Below are 21,435 nucleotides of genomic sequence, written 5' to 3' on the forward strand. Positions count from 1 at the left end.
ACTTATGAAGCGGTATATAAGTCTTAAATGCTATTGCTATAGCTATTTAATGAAAGAAAGGCCTCCCCCTCAGTTCAAACCACAGTGGAGGCCAAAATTTCTGGTGCTAAGTCAGACATTTGTAGAATAGGAACAGGAATACAATACAATACAATACAATACAATACAATACAATACAATACAATACGCTTTATTGTCACTTTGAATGTACACTAATCGGCATACATCAAAATGAAATTTCATTGCATACAGCTGTCGAAGTGTCACCACCAGTAGTGGGTTCTACTTACCTTCGCTACCGGTTTGGAACTGTGAGCTCACGTACTGCGCTTCTGCGCATGTGCAAAGTGTCTGTGATGATGTCTGGGTGGGTGGGCGGAGCTTTCCACCACCACCCCTACCAGTTCACCCGAACCGGTAGAAACCCACCACTGGTCATAACCTCCAATATACAAAACATAACCGTGACAAAATAAAACAAACACAAAATTGTGCATATATCCACCTATATTATATGACACAGAGAAAAGTTGAAGTGAGTTTTGCCCCATTTTATGGCTTTCCTTGCCACAGCTGTTAAGCGTATCTCTGCAGTTGTTAAGTTAGTAACACATTTGTTAAACTGGCTTCCCCGTTGACTTTGCTCGTCAACGCAAAGGGGGATCACATGACTCCGGGGGACTGCAACTGTCACAAATATGAACCAGTTGTCAAGCATCCCAATTTTGATCAAGTGGCCATGGGGCTGCTGCAACGGTCATATGTGTGAAAAAAAAAAGTCCTAAGTCACTTTTTTCAGTTCTATTGTAACTTTGAACAGTCACTAAGCGAACTGCTGTAAGTCAAGGACTACCTGTATTTCAAACCCAGCTTGTATTTCAGCATCAGCTTGAAAACTCAGTTTGGGGGCAAAACCATCCGAAACAACATCAAGGTTTTTTTTTGACTGTGCTCCATTGGCAAAGAAAAACTTCAGTGTGAAGAACAGATGTTTGGCCAATTTTGTCCAGCCAATGATCCAACTCCTGGCGGCGGGGAGCGAGAACGTATTTCAATTCTCTGCAGTAATAAGATTAAGGAGATTTTTCGGGGATTTGAGAGGCTAGATGAGAAGAGAACTCCTCTATCCTGTAAGATCTTTCTTTCAAAGCCAGAAAAGATGCCTTTGGTCAATAACTAGATTTTTCTGAAAGCTGCTTTGACTTTGGAGGGGGAAAAAAAAACACAGAAGGTTGGGTGGGGAGATAAATACGAGTTCTGTGTTTCTGCATTCAGTGGCACAATAACCCATAAACTGCACGGCCATTTAATTTATTTCCCCCACAATCACTGCCAGTCTTCCTGCCAGAAGAGTAGGGATTAAAGACATCTGAGTTTTGAGCCTGTGGTTCTGCCTTGGGGTGAATGAGGGAGACCTTTCAGATCTGCTTCTTCTCAGAACAGGCTCTGTCTGTTTCAGAAACAGCTGCTCCCAATGAGAAAGATAAGAGCAGCCCTAACTTAGAATAGAATCACAGAGTTGGAAGGGACCTTGGAGGTCTTCTAGTCCAACCCCCTGCTTAGGCAGGAAATCCTATACTATTTCAGACAAGTGGCTGTCCAATCTTTTTTTTTTTTTTTTTTAAAAACCTTCCAATGATGGAGCACACACAACTTCTGGAGGCAAGTTGTTCCACTGGTTCCTGGTTGCTTCTCTCTTTGGTTAGTTTCCACCCATTGCTTCTTGTCCTTCCTTCAGTTGCTAGCAGAAGTACAAAAAGTTAAAATACCCTCTAGTTTTGTGTAATTCCACTGAGTATCTTTGGCATCTGAACAGAAATACTTTAGCTTCTTCAAGGGATGTTTTTGACTAGAGCAGCCTTCAGTTGAGAGTTTTTCTGGTGATTTCCCATCAAAATACAGATAGTCCTCGACTTACGATCACAACTGAGCCCAAAACTTCTGTTGGTAACGGAAACATTGGGTAAGTCAATTTTGCCCCATTTTACGACCTTTCTTTCTTGCCACAGTTGTTAAGGGAATCACTGCAGTTGTTCAGTCAGTCACACGGCTGTTAAGTGAATCTAGCTCCCCCATTGACTTGGCTTGTCAGAAGGTTGCAAAAAGGGATTACGTGACCCCGGGACACTGCAGCCGTCATAAATACGAGTCAGTTGCCAAGGGTCTGAATTCAGATCACGTGATCATGGGAATGCAAGTGTGAAAAAATGGTTATAGGTCATTTTTGTAAATGGTAAGTCAAGGAATACTTGTACAGGTGTTCTTCACCTTATGACTGGTTGCTTAGCGACCATAACAAAAATACAGCCTATCTGAAAAATGGGGGTTATGTTTGTGCCCTCCCCCGGCTTTGGGCACTCAGCAACTGAACCATATTTACAGCGGTTTGCAGCATCCCACGATTACATAAACATACTTTATGATGGTTTTGCTAAAAACCAGAACTGAACGGACGATCTCTTCAACCTGAGCCAGAGGTGTGCGGCAGCAGCCAAAAAAACGCTAAGACAATCCTTGGTTGTATAGACAGAGGCATAGAATCAAAATCAGGTGAAGTATTAGTACCGCTTTAGAAAACCCTAGTAAGACCACATCTGGAATAACTTACCCAGTTTTGGTCACCACATGACAAAAAAGATGTATAGATTTTGGAAAAAGTGCAGAGAAGAGCAATTAAGATGATTAAAGGCCTGGAGACTAAAATATATGAAGGACGGTTCCAGCATTTGGGTTGGCCAATCTAGAGAAAAGAAGGACCATGGGAGACATGATAGCAATTATTCCAGTGTTTTATTGCCACAAAGAGGAAGGGATCAATTTATTTTCCAAAGCACCAGAAGGCAAGACAAGAAGCAATGGATGGAAAGGACCCGTAATCAAAGGAGAGAAGCAACCTGGAATTAAGGAGAAATTTCCCAACAGTGAGAACAATTAACCAGTGGAACAGCTTGCCTTCAGAAGTTGTGGATGCTCCCAACAGTTCCTTGACCGGCCTTCGGGTGTCTTTGATTCCCCTCCTCTCTGTGGCAGCCCCTTAAATATTGGAAGACTGTTATCACTGGTCCTCCTCTTTGGACTTCCTTCTAAATGGGCTGCCAGAGAATCAGAGGATTGAATTTGTCGCTTCTTTCCAACCTTAGGATTTTGTGAAATAAATATGTGCCGGGCTAATCTATTATTGATTTCCTTGGCTGTTAAAGAAGGCTGCTGGCGTAAAGAGAGCAGCTTAAAGAGGGCAGGTTGTGTAGAAGGTTGCAGAAGTGGGTCACCTAGGAGTTATCCCCATTGAACCTCAGGGGGCTAGCCACTGGACAGGAACTGTATTGCAGAGCCTGCTTCGTTTTCTGCAGGAATGAAAATCTGTTTGGTTTGGTTTTTTGGTTGTTTTTTTTCCTTTTAAATCTGGATCAAGTCTGTCTTCACTTTAGGGTATTTAAAAAAAAAAAGGCAGGAACCGTAATCGGCTGGAAAATAAACTGAAGGAGGAGATATTTACATCTTAATACAGTAACTGGCTTTTCAAATTCTTGACTGGCTTTCAGAGGCTAAATACTCCTCCAGGATTCCCGTCCAAAGGTGGGCTGTTGTTGTTTTTTTGTAATACTCCTGTCTCAGAGTCTATTCTCTCCCCACATGGTTTGTGAGTTGGGTGGGTTGAACAAACAGCCCAGACTGCTAGTCTTTTGCAAAAGCATACTGTAAAACTGGTAAACGCAGCACACGCTTTTGCTATGTCTGTTTCAGGTTTTTGTTTTTGTTTTTAAATTTTCCCTCCAGGTTTATTTTACTCTGTGCAGCCACCACTGCTTGCTGATGCTTTTAATCACCCAACACCCCATAGGGCTCGAAATTCTCCACGGCTCCCCGTCATCTCCCCACCTCTCCCCCCCCCTTTTTTTTCCTTCTGTTTGCAAGGCATTGTGGTGGTTTATCAGAAAGGTAACTAGAGAAAACCCCATTTTCTGTAAATTCCTGAATTATGTTCCGTGGCTCCCAGCAATCTTTCCCAAGGTATCTTGTCTCGGGCAGAATCTGTAGAGGTTCTTGATTAGCTATATAAACCTTGAAAAAAATACGTCGTCCCCTGTAAGGCACCTGTTAGGGCTTACCTGAATTGCCTTGACACAGCATATTTCATTCCCTTTTTTTTCCTGAAATTTGAAGAAATGGAGAAGGTGCTGAAAGTGGGTGATTCCTTATTTGCTTGACAGTTCCAATAAGGAACCAATAAGAGGGAATGTTTATAGCTCGGGATTGAAATGAGGGGTCCTTGGTATCCTCTGATCTTGGTTGTTTTCTTGCAGATGTTTCAGAACAACAGAATAACAAAATTGGAAGGGAGAATCTCTTTGGAGATTCAAATTCTCCATTTTTAATCTTCCAATCTAACCTCCACCTAAATCATTTCAGACAAATGGTTGTCCAATCTCTTTTTAAAAAGCCTCCAGGGTTGGAGCATATCCACAGCTTCTGGAGCCAAGTCGTTCCTCTGATTAATTTTCTGTCAGGAAAAATTTCTCCTTAGTTCTAGGTTGCTTCTCTTCTTGATTAGTTTCCATCCATTGCTTCTTGTCTTGCATTTGGGTGCTTTGCAAAATAGGTTGACACACACACACACACCCTTCTTTGGGACAGCCCCTCAAATATTGGAAGACTACTATGATGTCACCCCTAATCCGTCTTTATTTATTTATTTTATTTATTTCGATTTTTATACCGCCCTTCTCCCGAAGGACTCAGGGCGGTGTACAGCCAAGTAGAAATACACTATATACAGATTAAAAGAAATTAAAAGAAAACATATTATAATGTGGCCGAAAATTTAAAACAATTTAAAATCTTAAAATATAAATAACCCCAATAAAAAATTTCAATCCAGTCCCGCTTTTTTTTTTGTTTACATTTATACCCCGCCCTTCTCCAAAGACTCAGGGCGGCTTACAGTGTATAAGGCAATAGTCTCATTCTATTTGTATATTTTTACAAAGTCAACTTATTGCCCCCCCAACAATCTGGGTCCTCATTTTACCTACCTTATAAAGAATGGAAGGCTGAGTCAACCTTGGGCCGGGCTTGAACCTGCAGTAATTGCAGGCTGCTGTGTTCTTAATAACAGGCCTTACCAGCCTGAGCTATCCGGCCCCTATCCGCTTGAATAAATAGGTGCGTTTTCAGCTCACGGCGAAAAGTCCGAAGATCAGGCACTTGACGTAAACCCGGGGGAAGCTCGTTCCAGAGTGTGGGAGCCCCCACAGAGAAGGACCTTCCCCTGGGGGCCGCCAGCCGACATTGCTTGGCGGACGGCACCCTGAGAAGACCCTCTCTGTGTGAGCATACGGGTCGGTGGGAGGCATAAGGTAACAGCAGGCGGTCCCGTAAGTACCCGGGTCCTAAGCCATGGAGCGCTTTAAAGGTGGTAACCAGAATCTTGAAGCGCACCCGAAAGACTACAGGAAGCCAGTGCAAACTGCGCAGGATTGGTGTTACATGGGAGCAAACGAGTCTGCAAGCTTTCTTCATACGTTTTAGCTGCCAGTCCCCTAAATTCTTTACCCAACTAGATAACGTCATCAATACTAGTCCTACCGTAGCACTGATGATGTTACCTAGATGGTCAAGGAAACATCTGCAGCAAAATAACCAACTCGGAGTCCACCAAGCCACCCCTCAGTTCCAAAAATTTGCAAGAAGCCTTGACAATATAAGAGTAAACTCCCCCTCAACTGCAAACAAAAGTGATGGTATTTCTGAGCATTTTTCTAAACCGTCCTTTTTTTTTTAAAAAAAAGTAGTGTTTTGTTGTCATTAAATATGTATCAGGTTTCGTGTAGAAGGAACATTCGCCTTTTCCATAGCAGCCTGCCGAACCGCAGCCCCTAAATTTGATTATATTCCTTTGGGGTAAAGTGAAAACTGAATTTAAGGCAGTGACTTCATGCCTTCTTAACATGGGAGCAAATCCCCCCCTGAAGTCAGTGCTGTGAAATCAGCTTATATAACAGGCATATATTACACGGGTTTCTGGACAATAACCTTCATTAGATGCCTAAACATAACAAGGTACCAGAGTAAATCGCTTTAATGTGGCAACATGAATATCTCTCCAAAACTGTTGCTATTTCCCAGTCCACGCCTTCCTGCTGCGAAAACGAACGTTTTATATACGTTGTTCAAGTTGCACATTTGAAGGGAAAAGTTCTCCAAAAGCTATGAGCGTGCTTAAATCCAAGAAGGAAAAAAATAAATAAATGAGGTCCCTGGCTTATTAATAATAGCAGGGCTCGGATGGGTTCCCTGGAATGGAAAGTAAAAAGTTATTCACCAAAAAACAAGACAAAACTCTACTCAAGGAGCATGTTGTGTCTGCGCCCCCCGAGCCGGGCCCCCTGCCAGAAAGTGACTCGGAAAGTGAGGGGGAAGGGCCATCAGGACTTACCTCGGGAGCACCGGCTTCCCTGGCTCAGCTCCAGGAGCCAGAGGCAGGTCAGGTGGAGGAGATAACAAGGCCTCTGTCCCCTGACTCTCTCCCCCCACCCAGGCCACGCCTCCAGACCCAGCTGATGGCAATCAGGCCTGGCTGGACCCTAGGTTTCATAGGCAGGAGAGGCGGGAACAACAGAAGCAGGGGTGGGGCAGTGCTGAGTCATGGAGCCACACACCACAGGATATAAAAACAGCAAGACCTGCTATACCACTTCATGGCGAGCAAAATCAACTGCTTAGAGGGAGAATTAGAACTGAAGTCCTGTTTGTTCCTGGTTTCCTGGCTGACTCATCGGCAACAAGAGAGATAACAGAGACACTTGGCAGACGCTCGCTAGTTGCTGCCAGAGCTGATAGTTGCTGGCTACTTAAGTCATCGCTCGACTCTCCCGGACTGCGGAGGGGGGCAGAACATCGCAAATACAGTTTTTCCCCCCTTGGTCTCTTGCAGAGAGGTGGTTATAGTTTTGGATTTTTTAAATTTTATTTTGTGTTCCCCCCCCCCCGCCTCAGACCCTACAATGTAGCAGAAACTTTGGAGGGGGGCAGATGCTTATCAATTGACTTTCAAAAGTCCCATCCCTCTTGATTTGAATTGTAGTTTTATTTTATTTTTTTTAAATGAACAGGTCCCATGGCCTGCAAAATCTTGAATCCCATTGAGCTAATAGAAAAAAAGGGGTCTCAAATTAGATGGATGATTTCAGGAGGAAACTGTGCGTATCCTAAATTTTACAAGCATTTCTTAAGTACAAAATTTTGTAGATTCCCTTCCTCCTATCCACCCACCCCAGGAAATTTTTTTGTCCCCTTCTCCAAGTGCCAGGAGAATAGTTTTGTCCCTACTTTCTCCAGGATAAGATTGAATAATCTAAAATGAATGACCTCCCTCTTCTCCTTTGCTTTCGGAGATGTGCTAAACCCAGGTAAAGGATGAGAGTGAGGGGGGGGGAGAAACTTCTTTAGCCCTAAAGGGAATGTATTTCTCCTAAAAATGAAAAGAACTTTCTGCTTTGCTGGGCCAGATCCTCAGATGCTTCCTTAAAGAGGGATGTTACAAAAAAAAAATCTACTGGATGGCATCACTTAAATCGGATTTCTTTCCTGTTCCTGCCCAATTGCTTGTAGCAATTTATCTTTTCAGCATAAAGGCAGACCTGTCAATCTCTTATCCAGGGATGGGCATCTGTGACAACTTTACGACTAAGAATTCTCGGAGTTGAAATCCACAGATCATAAACTTGTCATAGTTGCCCGCCCTTCCTCTTATCATAGGTGGTGGCAACTTTGGAAGAGCCTCCACCAATTTGCGCTGCACCCCTACGCACACCTGTTATGTTTTCATTCCTCCAGACACCCCAGCTCTACTCCTCCCTCCCTTTGATGTGGACGAGAGTAAGGGGGTGTGAAATTTGACGAGGATAATTTTTATAGGCAATACATTTTATTCCTGGCACCTTGGCATCCTGGCACTCCAACGTGTTATGTTTTCACTTTATTTTAGGACTCTGCTTTGCCCTTCCTCGACCTGACCTGTTAAGCCCCACTCCTCTTTTGAAATGGCTAGCAAGGGATTGTGGTCAGAATCTCTGTGTTTAGTTCGTTCCTTCCCTTGCTCATTTTTCCTCCTCCTCGATAAAATGCACATTTTTCTGCTGTTCTGTGTTGAGATCGGGGCCATAACGGGGAATTTTATTTTTTTGATTTCCAAAGGACACAATTTCGAGCCCTCAAATTTTCCTTTCCACTCTATCCCACCTTTTCTAACCGTTCTTCCATTGCAGTTCTTTCTTTCTTTCTTTCCTTTCTTTCTTTTGTCATTCGACTAGTGACACATCTCTCATTTTATTCCAAACTAATGGCTTCTATTGAAGGAGAATTTCTCCCTCCCACTCCCCACATATCTTCTCTTTAACCCTCCCAGGTATGCTGAACCATCCACCAATCCCCATTTCGGAGCTGGCAGATCACACCGAGCATCTGAAAGCCAACGATAACCTGAAGCTGTCTCAGGAATACGAGGTACGAGGGGAAAAGACCCGAGTCCAGTCGAAGGAGGTGGGAGGCGTCACCAAGGAAGGGTTGGGGGCTGAAAACCCCATTGTGAAAATCTTCCTTTCTGCTCAGAGTCACAAGCACTAATCAATGATCAGTTCCATTTGCCAAGAGGGTATTCATTAGATCAAAATCTGCAGGATTTTGCAGGTTTCGACACAAACACCCACCACCATGCAAATTACCCTTGTGTGCAAAATTTGGCCAAAAAAACCCTAAAGCTTCCAATGACTTTGTGCACACATGCCTGTAGTGTATTTTTCTCTTGCTAAATCGCTAACACCACAGTTGCAACCGCAAGAATCTATTCTTATAGCAAGGTCTTGGCACCTAGACAGCGGGGCCGAGATGACGTAATAAGTTCCCTGAGCAACAAAGATGATTAGGGGACTCAAGGATAAAACATATAAAGAACGGTTGCTGGAACTGGGTATGTCTAGTCTTATGAAAAGAAGGACTAGGGGAGACCTGATAGCTGTGTTCCAATATCTCAGGGGTTGCCCCAAAGAAGAGGGAGTCAAGCTATTCTCCAAAGCACCTGAGGGTAGAACAAGAAGCAATGGGTGGAAACTAATCAAGGAGAGAAGCAACTTAGAACTAAGGAAAAATTTCCTGACAGTTAGAACAATTAATCAGTGGAACAACTTGCCTCCAGAAGTTGTAAATGTTCCAACACTGGAAATTTTTAAGAAAATGTTGGATAACCATTTGTCTGAAGTGGTGTAGGGTTTCCTGCTTGAGAAGGGAGTTGGACTAGAAGACCTCCAAGGTCCCTTCCATCTGTTTTATTCTATTCTATTTAATAGATCCGTTGAAGAGATAACCCGCTGCTCCCTGAACGTCCACCTCATTAATATCACAAAAATGAGAATAACAAACACGGTTGTTAGAGTTTCTTTTCTTTCTTTTTTCTTTTTAATTTGAAAAGTTTTACAAACAGGAGTTTCTCACTGCTAGCCGTTGGAAGTGTGCGTTTCGATTTGAAAGTCTGTTCTGCTAAGGGTGCAAGTTGCGCTCCGTCTGCAGAGCTGCTCTACTGAATTTGCCGTTTCTGAACTCGATTTGCGTGATGAATCATTTCTAATTTTTGTTTTAAAGAAAAAAAAATCATCAGCTCTAAAGGGGTTGCGCCCACACCACATGCTTAAATACATTATATTCTATCACCTTAAACCATTTTGGATACAAAAAAAAACAAAAACCCAAGCCGTAATTAAGACTGTAGTCATGTTTAATTTGTCGAAAGCAGCTGTTGACTGCAGTTTAACCTGCTGATTTAGGTTATAAAGAAGGTATGAATTATAAAGAAGGTATGTATTTTATGAGAGAAAAAAAAGAAGGTAAGGAGGTGGTACCAGTGACGTTACACACACACACAAAAAGAAATAAGAACTATCAAGATCCCAAAATGAAAGTAGAAGATGAGAAAAACAAAAGGAAATATGGTCATCCTCGACTTATAACTGTAGTGGAATCTGTCCATCACAGTCATATGTTGCGAGAGTCGTAAAGCTTTTTTGTGTCGGTCGTTAAGCGAATGCCACATCCATTAAGCAAACATGATTGTTAAGCAAATCAATGGTTTGCTATGGGTGCGGTTTTGTGAAAAACAAAGGTAATTCAGAGCTGAAGAAGCTTCTTCGATGAGAAGCGAAACATCTTCAAAGAAAAACCAGAAAGTCCAGTTGCCTCTTGAAAAAAAGGACCTTTGGGACAAAGATAATTTGCCAGTTTTTGGTAAAACAATTGTAAAACAGAGTCAGTTTAGTCTAGTTATTAAGGGCTAGTCTAGTTGTTAAAGGCTAGAAATCAGGAGACCATGAGTTCCAATCCCACCATTGCTATGAGAGCCAGCTGAGTGACTATGAACCAGTCATTTTCTCTCAGCCCAGCCCACCTCACAGGATTGTTGTTGTGGGGAAAATAGGTAGAGGAAGGAGTGTTAGGTACATTCGCTGCCTGGAGTTATTTGTAGAAGTAATGAAAGATGGATAGATGAAAGACAGACAGACAAGACACTCAGTCACTCCTCTGCTTGTCTAGGAATGTTTTGCAACTTTGACCTCTTGAAGATGGGTGAACTAGAATTCCCATTCTTGCTTCTTTGAAGGAGTTAAAACATCCTTATTTTTAGAAAGAAAAAAACAGCTCTATCTCTGGGAATGACTGGAGGAAGGATGAAACAACGCAGCCGAATAGATCTGGAGAAACAGAGAAATAAAGTTAAACACGGTCTAATAATAGGAAGGGCGATGAGGCAGGAGAGAGAGATTAAAAAACCTTGCCCCTGAGTCGCTTGGCAGAGAAGGAGGCCCGCCAATGGATAAATTCCAACGCAATTCAGAGATAACTCCCCAAATCTGTTTCTAGCGAGCTCCAAGCAGTTTTTACAGTGTATGAATTGCTAATTGCCCAAGTAGATGATCAGAAAAGATTCTCATCTCTGCAGGGGCCTTTTCTAACCCATCTCAGCATTCGGGCAGGGCAGGCAGGCTGGCTGGCTGGCTGGCAAGGAGAAAGCTAATGTATTCTCTCTGCCAAGGCTTATTGCCATTTCCCCCTGGTGCCTAATCTGCATAATGTAATATCCAAAAGTGCTTTTTGGCTTCCTTCCAGGACAGCCACCTCCTCCTAAACTGCAGATTGAGATTGTTTTTTTTTAAAAAAAAAAAAAAGAAAGAAAGAGAAAAGAGAGGGAGGGAGGGAAGGAAGGAGATAGGAGGGAAGGGAAGAAAGAAGGAAAGGAAGGAAACAGGAAGGGAGGAGGGAGTGAGGGAAGGAAGGAAAATGAGAGGAAGGAAGGAAGAAAAGGAAGGAGGGAGGGAGGAAAGGAAGGCGAATGAGGAAGGAAAAGGAGGGAGAGTAGAGGGGAGGGAGGAAAGAACTTAATGAAATTAACAAGTGAAATTAACAGAATTCGGAGCAAGTAACAATCCATTTGCGAAGTTCTTTGTACAAGGGCACCCACAAGGCTTTGTGGTGCAGCTTCTCAGAGGCTCCTGAGTGTAGCTGGTGCTACAGGATGCATTTTTAGTCTTAAGGAGAGAAGGACGTTGTCCGCCTTGTTCCATTCAAACCGAGCCATGCTGCTGGCATAAAGCCTTGGACGGTTTCCAAAATCTAATTGGGGAGCTGTGGGTTGGCAAGGTCCCCTTACCGCATCCTTGCGACTCCTGCCCTCCTTCCTTCCCTCTCTTCCCTGCCCTTGTTTACCCACCAAACGGCCTCTTTCTGATCAAACGGGGAAATTTTCCACTTGGCTGCCATCCACGTTTAATTCAGCCCCTTTGGAGGGGTGTGTGTGTTTGCGTGTGTGTAAATGCAAAGTTGCAGTCTTGAGGCACGCTTTGGAGGGGGGGAAAAAGAGGATAATATTTGTGTATCTAGCTTTATGTGCTTTAGGATGATGCAATGAAAAGCCTGGAATTTCAGACTGGGTATTTTTCCCTCCCCCTTTTCTTTCTTCTTCTTCTTCCTTTAATAGCTTCTAGCTCTCCTGAGGTGGAGACAAAGCTTCAAAGCATGTGGATCATGCTTATGCAAAGCCAAGAGGCAAAGGGAATAAAGTTGATACAGATATAGAGATACAGATATAAGAGATATATATCATTCCTCCATTGGTTTGATGGCCTTTTCCCAGCTCTGGTCAGGCCTCTATAGTTTTAGGGTTGTGTGTGTGTGTGTTTTTTTTCTCAATGCAGAATTTTGATGATTTGCTCGAAGCGGCAGAACTGGTACAGCCATGCTTTGAATTCCAGAGTTTGAAAGGTCATCCCATTTAATCTCCTGAGGAAATTCTCAATTCGAGCATCCTGACCATGGCTCCATTCAGCTTTTGCTAAAATAAATCCCTTTTTAAAAAAAAAACACCAAAAAAACCCCGTTTTCTTCTGAGCCACTGTTGTTTCCTTAATTTCTGTATTGTGTTTCCGATTGGGGTGGTCTTGTGACCCCAGAGGGCTCAATTGTTTCCACCGGGGGATCTTATCACTGGAAACATATTGCCTCTGACTGGGCCCTTGTCTGAGCTCCTCTTAAACCTCTCTCCTTCAATGAATTTGGCTGATCTTTCTTTTTTATAGCTTATAGCTAGTTTAACCTAATTTATTTTTATTTATTATTTATTTATTATTTAGATTTTTATACCGCCCTTCTCCCGAAGGACTCAGGGCGGTGTACAGCCAGATTAAAAAACAATACAATATACAAATTAAAACAAAATTAAAATAACATATTCTATAAATGGCCGAAAATTTAAAACCGTCAAATTTGACCCATAAAATTCATAAAAATACCCCAATTAAAATTAAAATTCAAAAAGTTTAAAAAAATTTAGGCCAGTCCTGCTTAGATAAACAAGTGCGTTTTCAATTCACGGCGAAAGGTCCGAAGGTCAGGTAATTGACGCAAACCAGGGGGAAGTTCGTTCCAGAGGGTAGGTGCTCCAACAGAGAAGGCCCTTCCCCTGGGGGCCGCCAGCCGACATTGCTTGGCGGACGGCACCCTGAGAAGACCCTCTCTGTGTGAGCGTACGGGTCGGTGGGAGGCATAAGGTAACAGCAGGCGGTCCCGTAAGTGATAATGAATGATTGCAGAAGAAATCTAGATGGACCGATCAGTTGTCTATTTTGAATGAAGTAGCCACCATCCTGGCCAGCACACCTGTACAGATGTCTATGGAGATCCTCAGTCATCCAGCTCAGGGTGGTCCCTGAGGGTGCTTTTACAAGAGGCAGCTGGGCTTTCTTCGTTTTTTCCTTGAAGATGTTTCACTTCTCATCCAGTTGAAGAGGAAGCTTCCTGGATGAGAAGCGAAACGTCTTCAAGAGAAAAAAACGGAAAGTCCAGCTGCCTCTTGTAAAAGCACCTTTCGGGCACCTGTTCGGAATCTCCCAAATGACGCGAACATTATTTTTGAGTGAAAAGAATTCAGTCCCACCATGTCAACATACTTCATCACATTTTCATTTGCCCTGATTACCCTCATAGATCACTTGTAGCCTTTCACTTTTCTACGGTCATAGTGATTAGAGAGAGTCCTCAACTTACAACCACAACTGAGCCCAAAATTTCTGTGGCTAGGCAAGACAGTTGTTAAGTGAGTTTCGCCCCATTGTAGGACTTTTCTTGCCACAAAGTAAGCGAATCACGGCAGTTGCTAAATTAGTAACAAGGTTATTAAGTGAATCTGGCTTCCCCATTGAATTTGCCTGTCAGAAGGTCGCAAAATGGGATCACGTGACTCTGGGGAAACGGCAGCCGTCGTAAATATGAGCCTGTTGCCAAGTGTCCTCATTTTGATTGTGTGATCCAATGGGATGCTGCAATGGTTGTAAGAGTGAAAAACGGTCCTAAGCCACTTTTTTTAGTGCCGTTGTAACTTCGAATAGTCACTAAACAAATTGTTTTAAGTCGAGGACTACCTGTACTTGGAGAAAGATAGAAGAGGTACTTTCTCTTCTCTTCTTGATCCAGTATTTTGAAGATACAATTTCCACATTTCCACAAAAGTCACCCTGACTGAAGATTTGGGACAATTTCTAGCATTTTTGGAAGGCAACCGATTGAAGAAAGAGCCTTAACCATGAATCTGAAGCAGAAAAGGAAGGTCATTGTGTCTTAATAAATTTTCTTTCTTCCATCTCTTCTAGTCCATCGATCCCGGGCAACAGTTCACTTGGGAACACTCCAACCTTGAGGTGAATAAGCCCAAGAACCGCTACGCCAACGTCATTGCCTACGACCATTCTCGGGTCATCCTCCTCCCGATCGAAGGTACAGAGGAAATTGGGGAGGGGGGAGAAATGGGTTGTGGGTTGGCTTCTTCAGAAGCAAAGAGTCCCATCATGTTATTTTGCTGTCGAGAATTTGCTCTTCCTGTACAAACCTTAGATCAGTGGTTCTCAACCTGTGGGTCGCGACCCCATTGGGGGTCGAATGACGATTTGCCAGGGGTCGCCTAAGACCATCGGAAATATGGGAAGTATACTTGCGAGTCGAAGAACCGCGAATTTGACTTCAGGCGCGATGAATTAAAAAAGAGAGAAATCTTTGCTCTGATGTCTCCCTCTCAAGCCAGCTGCAATCGCTCCCAATCGCTAGCCTAATCTGGCTTCAGGCGCGGTAAACTTAATAGGGGAGGAGTCTCCGCTTTAATGCCTCCTTCCTCAAGGCAATCGCAAGCAGTTCAGATCGCTAGCCAATACGGCTTCAGGCGCGATAAATTCAAAAAAACAATTTGCCGCTTTTTTTCTCCTTCTGCGGCTGCTGAGGCGCGCTGAGATCGCTGCCTAAAAAAAATAATTTTACGGTTGAGGTCGCCACATCGTGGGGAATTGTATTAAAGGGGTCACAGCACTATAAAGTTTGGGAACCACTGCCTTAGATGAACCCAAGAGGACTTCCAATTCTTCTCATCCACCATGTTTAATCTACAGTCATCCTTTGAAAAGGAGAGTGTAGAGGATCGGAGCTACTTGGAGATGAGAAAAGCTCAGAGCCTGGATGGTTGTGATCTTGCATTCTTTACTACTACTGTATCATCCTGGTTGTCCCAAAGTGGGGATGAAATGTTCCCGGTTCAGACTGGATCACCTGATCAAGTAGCGATGGTGGCAGGTGGTTCAGAGAACCGATAGCAAAAATCCCTGCCTCCCCACACCATGCCCAGCTGAGCCGCACAATCATCAGAGGGTTTTTTTTTTTACTTTTAAAAGCATTTTTTCTTCAGCCAAAAAAATACTTTAAAAAAAAATAGCCTCTGATGATCCCATGGCTCAGCTGGGATCGTCAGAGCCTTTTAAAAGCATTTTCGGCCGAGGAGGTTGTTTAAAAAATGCTTTTAAAAGGCTCTGACGATCCCAGCTGAGTTGCCTGATCGTCAGAGGCTTTTTTTTTCTTTTAAAGGCAAAAAAAAATGCTTTTAAAAGTAAAAAAAAAAAAGTTGGCCATGCCCACCCAGTCACATTACTCCCCCCTCCCCACCAAACCACACCCACAGAACCAGTAGTAACAAACTTTACATTTCACTACTGTCCCAAAGGAGCTTTTTCAACTAGAATTTCTTTGTTTTTCATTAGAAATGTTTCACTTCTCATCCAACAAGCTTCTTCAGTTCTGAAGTACTAAAGTTCTGAGAACAGACTTGAAGAAGCTCCTTGGATGAGAAATGAAACATCTTCACAGAAAAACTAGGATGTCCAGTTGCGTCTTGAAAAAGCACCTTTGGAACAACCATGACTGGATGACTTAACAATCTCTATAAATATCATCCTGGTTTTGGGGGTTCATAACCGGGGTATCTTTCCTCCACTAAAATTTCATCCTAGGAATAACAATGTTAGAGCTGACTGACCCTTGACTTGGTTGCATGTCCACTTCCCCGTTTTATATCAATCATTCCAAAGCTTCCTGACTTCTTAGCTCCTTAACAGGGTAATAGAGTAACAAAATTGGAAGGGACCTTGGAGGTCTTCTAGTCCAGCCCCCCTGCTCGAACAGAAAATCCTATATCATTTCAGACAAATGGTTGCCCAATCTCTTCTTAAAAAACCTCCAGGGGTTGGAGCACCCACAACTTCTGGAGGCAAGTCGTTCCACTGATTAATTGTTCCCTCTGTCAGGAAATTTCTCCTTCATTTTAGGTTGCTTCTTTCCTTGATTAGTTTCTTCCACAGCTCAAAGCTCACCCATCCTTCATGTTTTAACCATTACTGTGGGGCCTTTCTGAGCAAAGTTTTGAGTCATTGGATAGACTCAGGATTGAGTGCTTTCTCTCTAGCAGGGAGTCAGCATGGTTCTGTGAGGATAAATCTCTTGGACCGACACAGGATAATTAGAACTGTATCTCAGTATCCTTCCATAATGTTTTTGGTTATTGCTTTGACTGCACAGGCTGAGAATCTTTGAAATTGAAGTCCTACAGGTTGGAAAAGGCTGGGATAGCCATTTTGATTGCTTTGTTCCTTGGTGATGATTGGTTTGTGGTCCTTCAAGTCCTTCTTAACTCCTGGGGACTACATACAGTAGATAAGTCCATGTGGTTTCCTTGGTAACAATTTTAGAAGTGGCTTGCCGCAAATAGCTTCTTCCAGCAATGAGAGGGAGAGGGTGTATTTAAGATTACCCAGCTGCCAAGTTCTCCAGGACTGGCTGGAGACCCCAAATCTTTCCTACTTACCACTTTAAGGAACAAGACCATAACTCGCAATCCGAAATCACCCAACCCCGTTCCTGCTCCCAAGTAGCCTCCACAAGAACCCGATCGGCTCTACCTGTCCAGAAGATTCTCCTAATGCTTAAGCAGACCCTTTTAGGGATTTTTTTCTGCCTCTTGACCGTTGCCGTGTCCTCTGGATTAAGCGGTAACAACTTTGGAGTGACGTCTTTTTCAGACTGCAGCCAGAGCTGTCTGTCGGAAGTACTGTAAATGGCTTTAATGGCTATTCTCCCGCTCCACTTTGAAAAGAAATAACAAATTAATCTGATCGGTCAGTTTGGGTTAAAGGGGGACCATTGGGGATCCCTAAGGTGGATTCACTGGAGGACGAGTGAGTTTGAAAGTTTTTCCAAACTCCAATTGCTTTCCCTGAGCATACCGAGAATGAGGGCAGGATGCAGGAAGGGAATGTGTGACAAAGATCACATTTATCTTTATTTTCAGTTCAAGTACAGATAGTCCTTGACTTATTAGTTTAGTTTAGTGACTATTTGAAGTTACTTTTGAAAAATGTGATTTTTGACAGTTTGCTTACAACCGTTGCAGCACCCCTGTGGTCACATGATCAAAATTTGGGCATTTGGCAACTGGCTCATATTTATGCCCTGGAGTCACGTGATCCCCTTTTGTGACCGTCTGACAAGCCATTTTACTTACTTAACCACTGCAGTGACTCACTTAAAAAAGGTCTTAAATGGGCCAAAACTCACTTAACAACTGTCTTGCTTAGTAACAGAAATATTGGGCTCCAATGTGGTTGTTCGTTGAGGACTACCTCTAATTCTATTTTTGCCAAGTTTCTGGGGTCCCCATGTGATTCTTTCAGCCAAAGTGTGAAAAGGGGTACCGATTTTGGGATTTTCTGTCTGTCTAAACCCTAAACAGACCAGACCCTGCCTTGCGTAGCCTTCTGCACAATATGGGAAAAACAGTGCATTTTTTTTCCCCAGAGGCATCAGGAAAAAGAAAAGAAAAGGATTTTTCTTTTAATTACACAGTGCATTCAGACCTTCACCCTCCTTTTTTGAGCAAAGCAGGTTCTTTAATTTAAAGATAGGTCAGGTCAGCGCCGCTAACGCTGGGCTGTTTTGTCTTCCATGTTAGCGGAATATAGAAATCCTTTCTGGAAGGGGCCCAAACAGACTTAATATGTAAGGTTGCTTTCGTTTGTGCTGCAGAGGTCAAACTGATAGGTATGGAGTTCAAAGAAATTACCACCACGGCTGTGTCCAGAGGAAAAACCGTTACTCTTGGGGGATTTTGCTCGGCCCTGCTTTCCGCAGACTGGCAGCTCAGAGCAGCTGTCCTTTCTGATGGCGGAGCTAAACTCCATAAAGCCAATAAGCGCCGTTAAACTTTCCAAGGGCGAAGTTGAAAGAGGGCCTTGGACAAAATGGATTTTTTAATCTGCATCCCCGGCTCCTTTCAAAGGCCGGCTAGGGTCAGGAGCAGCCTCTTTGCAGCTTAACCTCTTTCGATTGCTTTGCTGCTCTCTGGGTGCAAGGTAATTTCATGGACTCGGGGTGGGGCAAGGAGGGGAGAGGGAGGGGAAAACGGGAGTGGGTGGGTGGGGGGAGCTTGCAAATGTTTTGATTGAATTTCAGGGAGGGAGGGGTGTTTGGAGAGCTTGCGGCGGTCCTTTGCCGATTTGCTTAGCGCTGTTGCATAGTGACGTGAAAATGGAGGGAAAGGAAAGGAAAGGAAAGGAAAGGAAAGGAAAGGAAAGGAAAGGAAAGGAAAGGAAACAGAATAAGAGAGCTGGACGGGACCTTGGAGGTCTCCTAGTCCAACCCCCTGCTTGAGCAGGAAACCCTATATTATTCCAGACAAATGACTGTCAAGTTGTCCAGTCTCTTCTTAAAAACCTCCAGTGTTGGAGCACCCACAACTTCTGGAGGCAAGCTGTTCCACCGGTTAATTGTCCTCCTGTCAGGAAATTGGTCCTTAGTTCTAAGTTGTTTGTCTCCTTGATTAATTTCCACCCGTTGCTTCTTGTCCTGCCTTCAGGTGCTTTGGAGAATAGCTTGACCCCCTCTTCTTTGTGGCAGCCTCTTAGATATTGGAACAAAGGAAAGGAAAGGAAAAGGAAGGGAAGGGAAGGGAAGAGGAGGAGAAGGGAGGGGAGGGAGAGGAGGGGAGGGAAAGGAAAGGAAAATTTCCCTTCCCCAAGGAAAGGCTTGTGCAGAGAATTATACTTCTTTGGTTGACAACTAAAGGTGTGGCTGGAGCTCACTGAATTTTTTAAAACCTGGCAATATTTGCTTCCAGACGGTCTCCCTACCTCTCTGCAGCTGCTGGTTTGGAGAGGGTGGGATTAATTGTGCGGCTCTCAAAAAGTCCAGGAATTGACCAGAGACTTTGATTCCAACATGGCTCTTCTTCTTCTTCTGGCTGCTCCACATACAGGCATCCTAGGGAGCGACTACATTAATGCCAACTACATCGATGGGTACCGCAAGCAGAACGCCTACATTGCCACTCAGGGCCCTTTGCCCGAGACCTTTGGCGACTTCTGGCGGATGGTTTGGGAGCAGCGTTCCGCCACGGTGGTGATGATGACAAAACTGGAGGAGAAATCCAGGGTGAGGAAAAAAAAAAAAAAAAAGGCAGTCGGTTGGATGGCGCTCCTGCCTAACTTATTGTCAAAAGTTAAGAACAGAGAGCCGAATGTGGTGCTCTCTGAGCTTGGTTTGTTTTCTTGCAGATTTTTCATTACCTAACTTGGTAACATCCGTGTCAGAAAGGAGAGGATTTGCAGAGAGGAGGAAGAAGAGGGCGAGGTGGGGGAGGGAGTCTGTGGGATCCTTGAACTGCTCTCTGTTTCACTACCCAGCTAGGTAACATCATCAGTGCTGAGCACTAAGCTGCAGGTTAAATCCAAAAATGCCAGGGAATTCCTGGAAGCTTGGCACTGAGACAAATTACTCATCAATAGACATGTATAGATAAACCACATTTACACACCATTCAAAGGAGAGAGGAAAAAGGGCTAAGAAGGACACAAAAAGAACAGAACAGATTCTCCTCGGGGATCCAACACCCAGATAAGCAGAGATTAACACCAGACAAACAATAAAGTAGAAATAAATAAAGTACCCTAATCAAGAAATTCCCAGGGGAAAAATCACAGCCCCGCCTGCACTGGCACTGTATATATATTTGCATTTGCATTTATATCCCGCCCTTCTCCGAAGACTCAGGGCGGCTTACACTATTTATTTATTTAATTTATTTTTATTTAATTTACATTTATATCCCGCCCTTCTCCGAAGACTCAGGGTGGCTTACAGTGTGTAAGGCAATAGTCTCATTCTATTTGTATATTTACAAAGTCAACTTATTGCCCCCCCAACAATCTGGGTCCTCATTTTACCTACCTTATAAAGGATGGAAGGCTGAGTCAACCTTGGGCCTGGTGGGACTAGAACCTGCAGTAATTGCAGGCAGCTGTGTTCTAATAACAGGCTTCTTTACAGCCTGAGCTACCACGGCCCTTTGCTAACTATGTTAGCAATAGTCTTCATTCTATTTGTATATTTATATACAAAGTCAACTTATTGCCCCCAACAATCTGGGTCCTCATTTTACCTACCTTATAAAGGATGGAAGGCTGAGTCAACCTTGGGCCTGGTGGGACTAGAACCTGCAGTAATTGCAGGCAGCTGCTGTTAATAACAGACTGCATTAGCAGTCTGAGCCACAGAGGCATATAAACTGGCATCAAACCCTTCTCTCCCTCAGGCTGATGATGTTACCTAGTTGGGTAATGAAACATTTCCCAGAAAACAAGCAAGCTTAGAGAACACCCAGGATCTCGCAGTTCAACCCTGAACTACAAATATTTTCTTCTATAGATAGCCAAACGTTCCCTTCCAGTTTTAGGGAAGGCCGTTAAATACAACCAAGGGCCTGTGTTTTTTTATGTGTGTCATACGTGTAATGCATGTACATGGGCACAGCTTTGGTCCTGCAGTTGTGAAAGTGACAGCATTCCAGCCCCTAAGTTAGGCGGGGAGGTGGCAGAAATTTTTAAAAAGTAAAGAATGGGGCTGGAATGCTGTCCCCTTCCTTATTCCTTCTACAAATGAAAAGCTTTTTCTGGTTTGAGGTTGAATTTATTAATTGATTACCCATCGTGCCTCAAATAAAGTACGTGTCGATCGTGATATGTTTTATATTTATATTTTATAAATATATTTACGTTTATTACATTGTAATGCATTTATTGCATTGTCAACTTGAAGAGGTGAGGTATACACTGCTGAGAACTGTTTGTCATTAGAGCTAGTAAAATAATTAAATAAGCTGATCCAGTGAATGAACACGAGGAAATTTATGTTTGGGGTTTTTCCATGCAAATGCTTTAAAAAAAAATCCATCCCAACTTCTTTTGTTTTTCTCCACCCTGTCGTCGAATTTTAATGTTTTGATCTGTCCGTACGGATCCATGACCCTTGTGATTTATTGACATTTTATAAGCGAGACAAATCGATTGGATTGTATCTCCAATGGGACTGAATAGTTCTGTAATGAAAGATCAGAGGAGAAACTTCCAGAGTTGATACGGGATTCAAAATTCACTTTCCCTGAAAGTGAGACTTGAAAACCACAAGGCCGCTTCACCCGGAAATCTCAGGAGTGAGGATGACCTGAACTCAATTTTTTTTTTTTTATTGCAG

At 43.3% G+C, this 21,435-nt stretch overlaps 1 protein-coding gene across 1 annotated transcript in view; it reads left to right on the forward strand.

Moving 5' to 3' along the window:
* PTPRS (protein tyrosine phosphatase receptor type S) overlaps positions 1 to 21,435 on the forward strand; it is a 291,141-nt gene that overhangs the window by 241,292 nt on the left and 28,414 nt on the right. The window contains exons 23-25 of the mRNA XM_058163586.1: positions 8,408 to 8,505; positions 14,190 to 14,313; positions 19,163 to 19,338. Of these exons, the coding sequence (XP_058019569.1) occupies positions 8,408 to 8,505; positions 14,190 to 14,313; positions 19,163 to 19,338 (398 nt within the window). The remainder of the gene's footprint in view (positions 1 to 8,407; positions 8,506 to 14,189; positions 14,314 to 19,162; positions 19,339 to 21,435) is intronic.

This window comes from Ahaetulla prasina, chromosome 1, assembly GCF_028640845.1.
Source record: "Ahaetulla prasina isolate Xishuangbanna chromosome 1, ASM2864084v1, whole genome shotgun sequence".
NCBI lineage: Eukaryota > Metazoa > Chordata > Lepidosauria > Squamata > Colubridae > Ahaetulla > Ahaetulla prasina.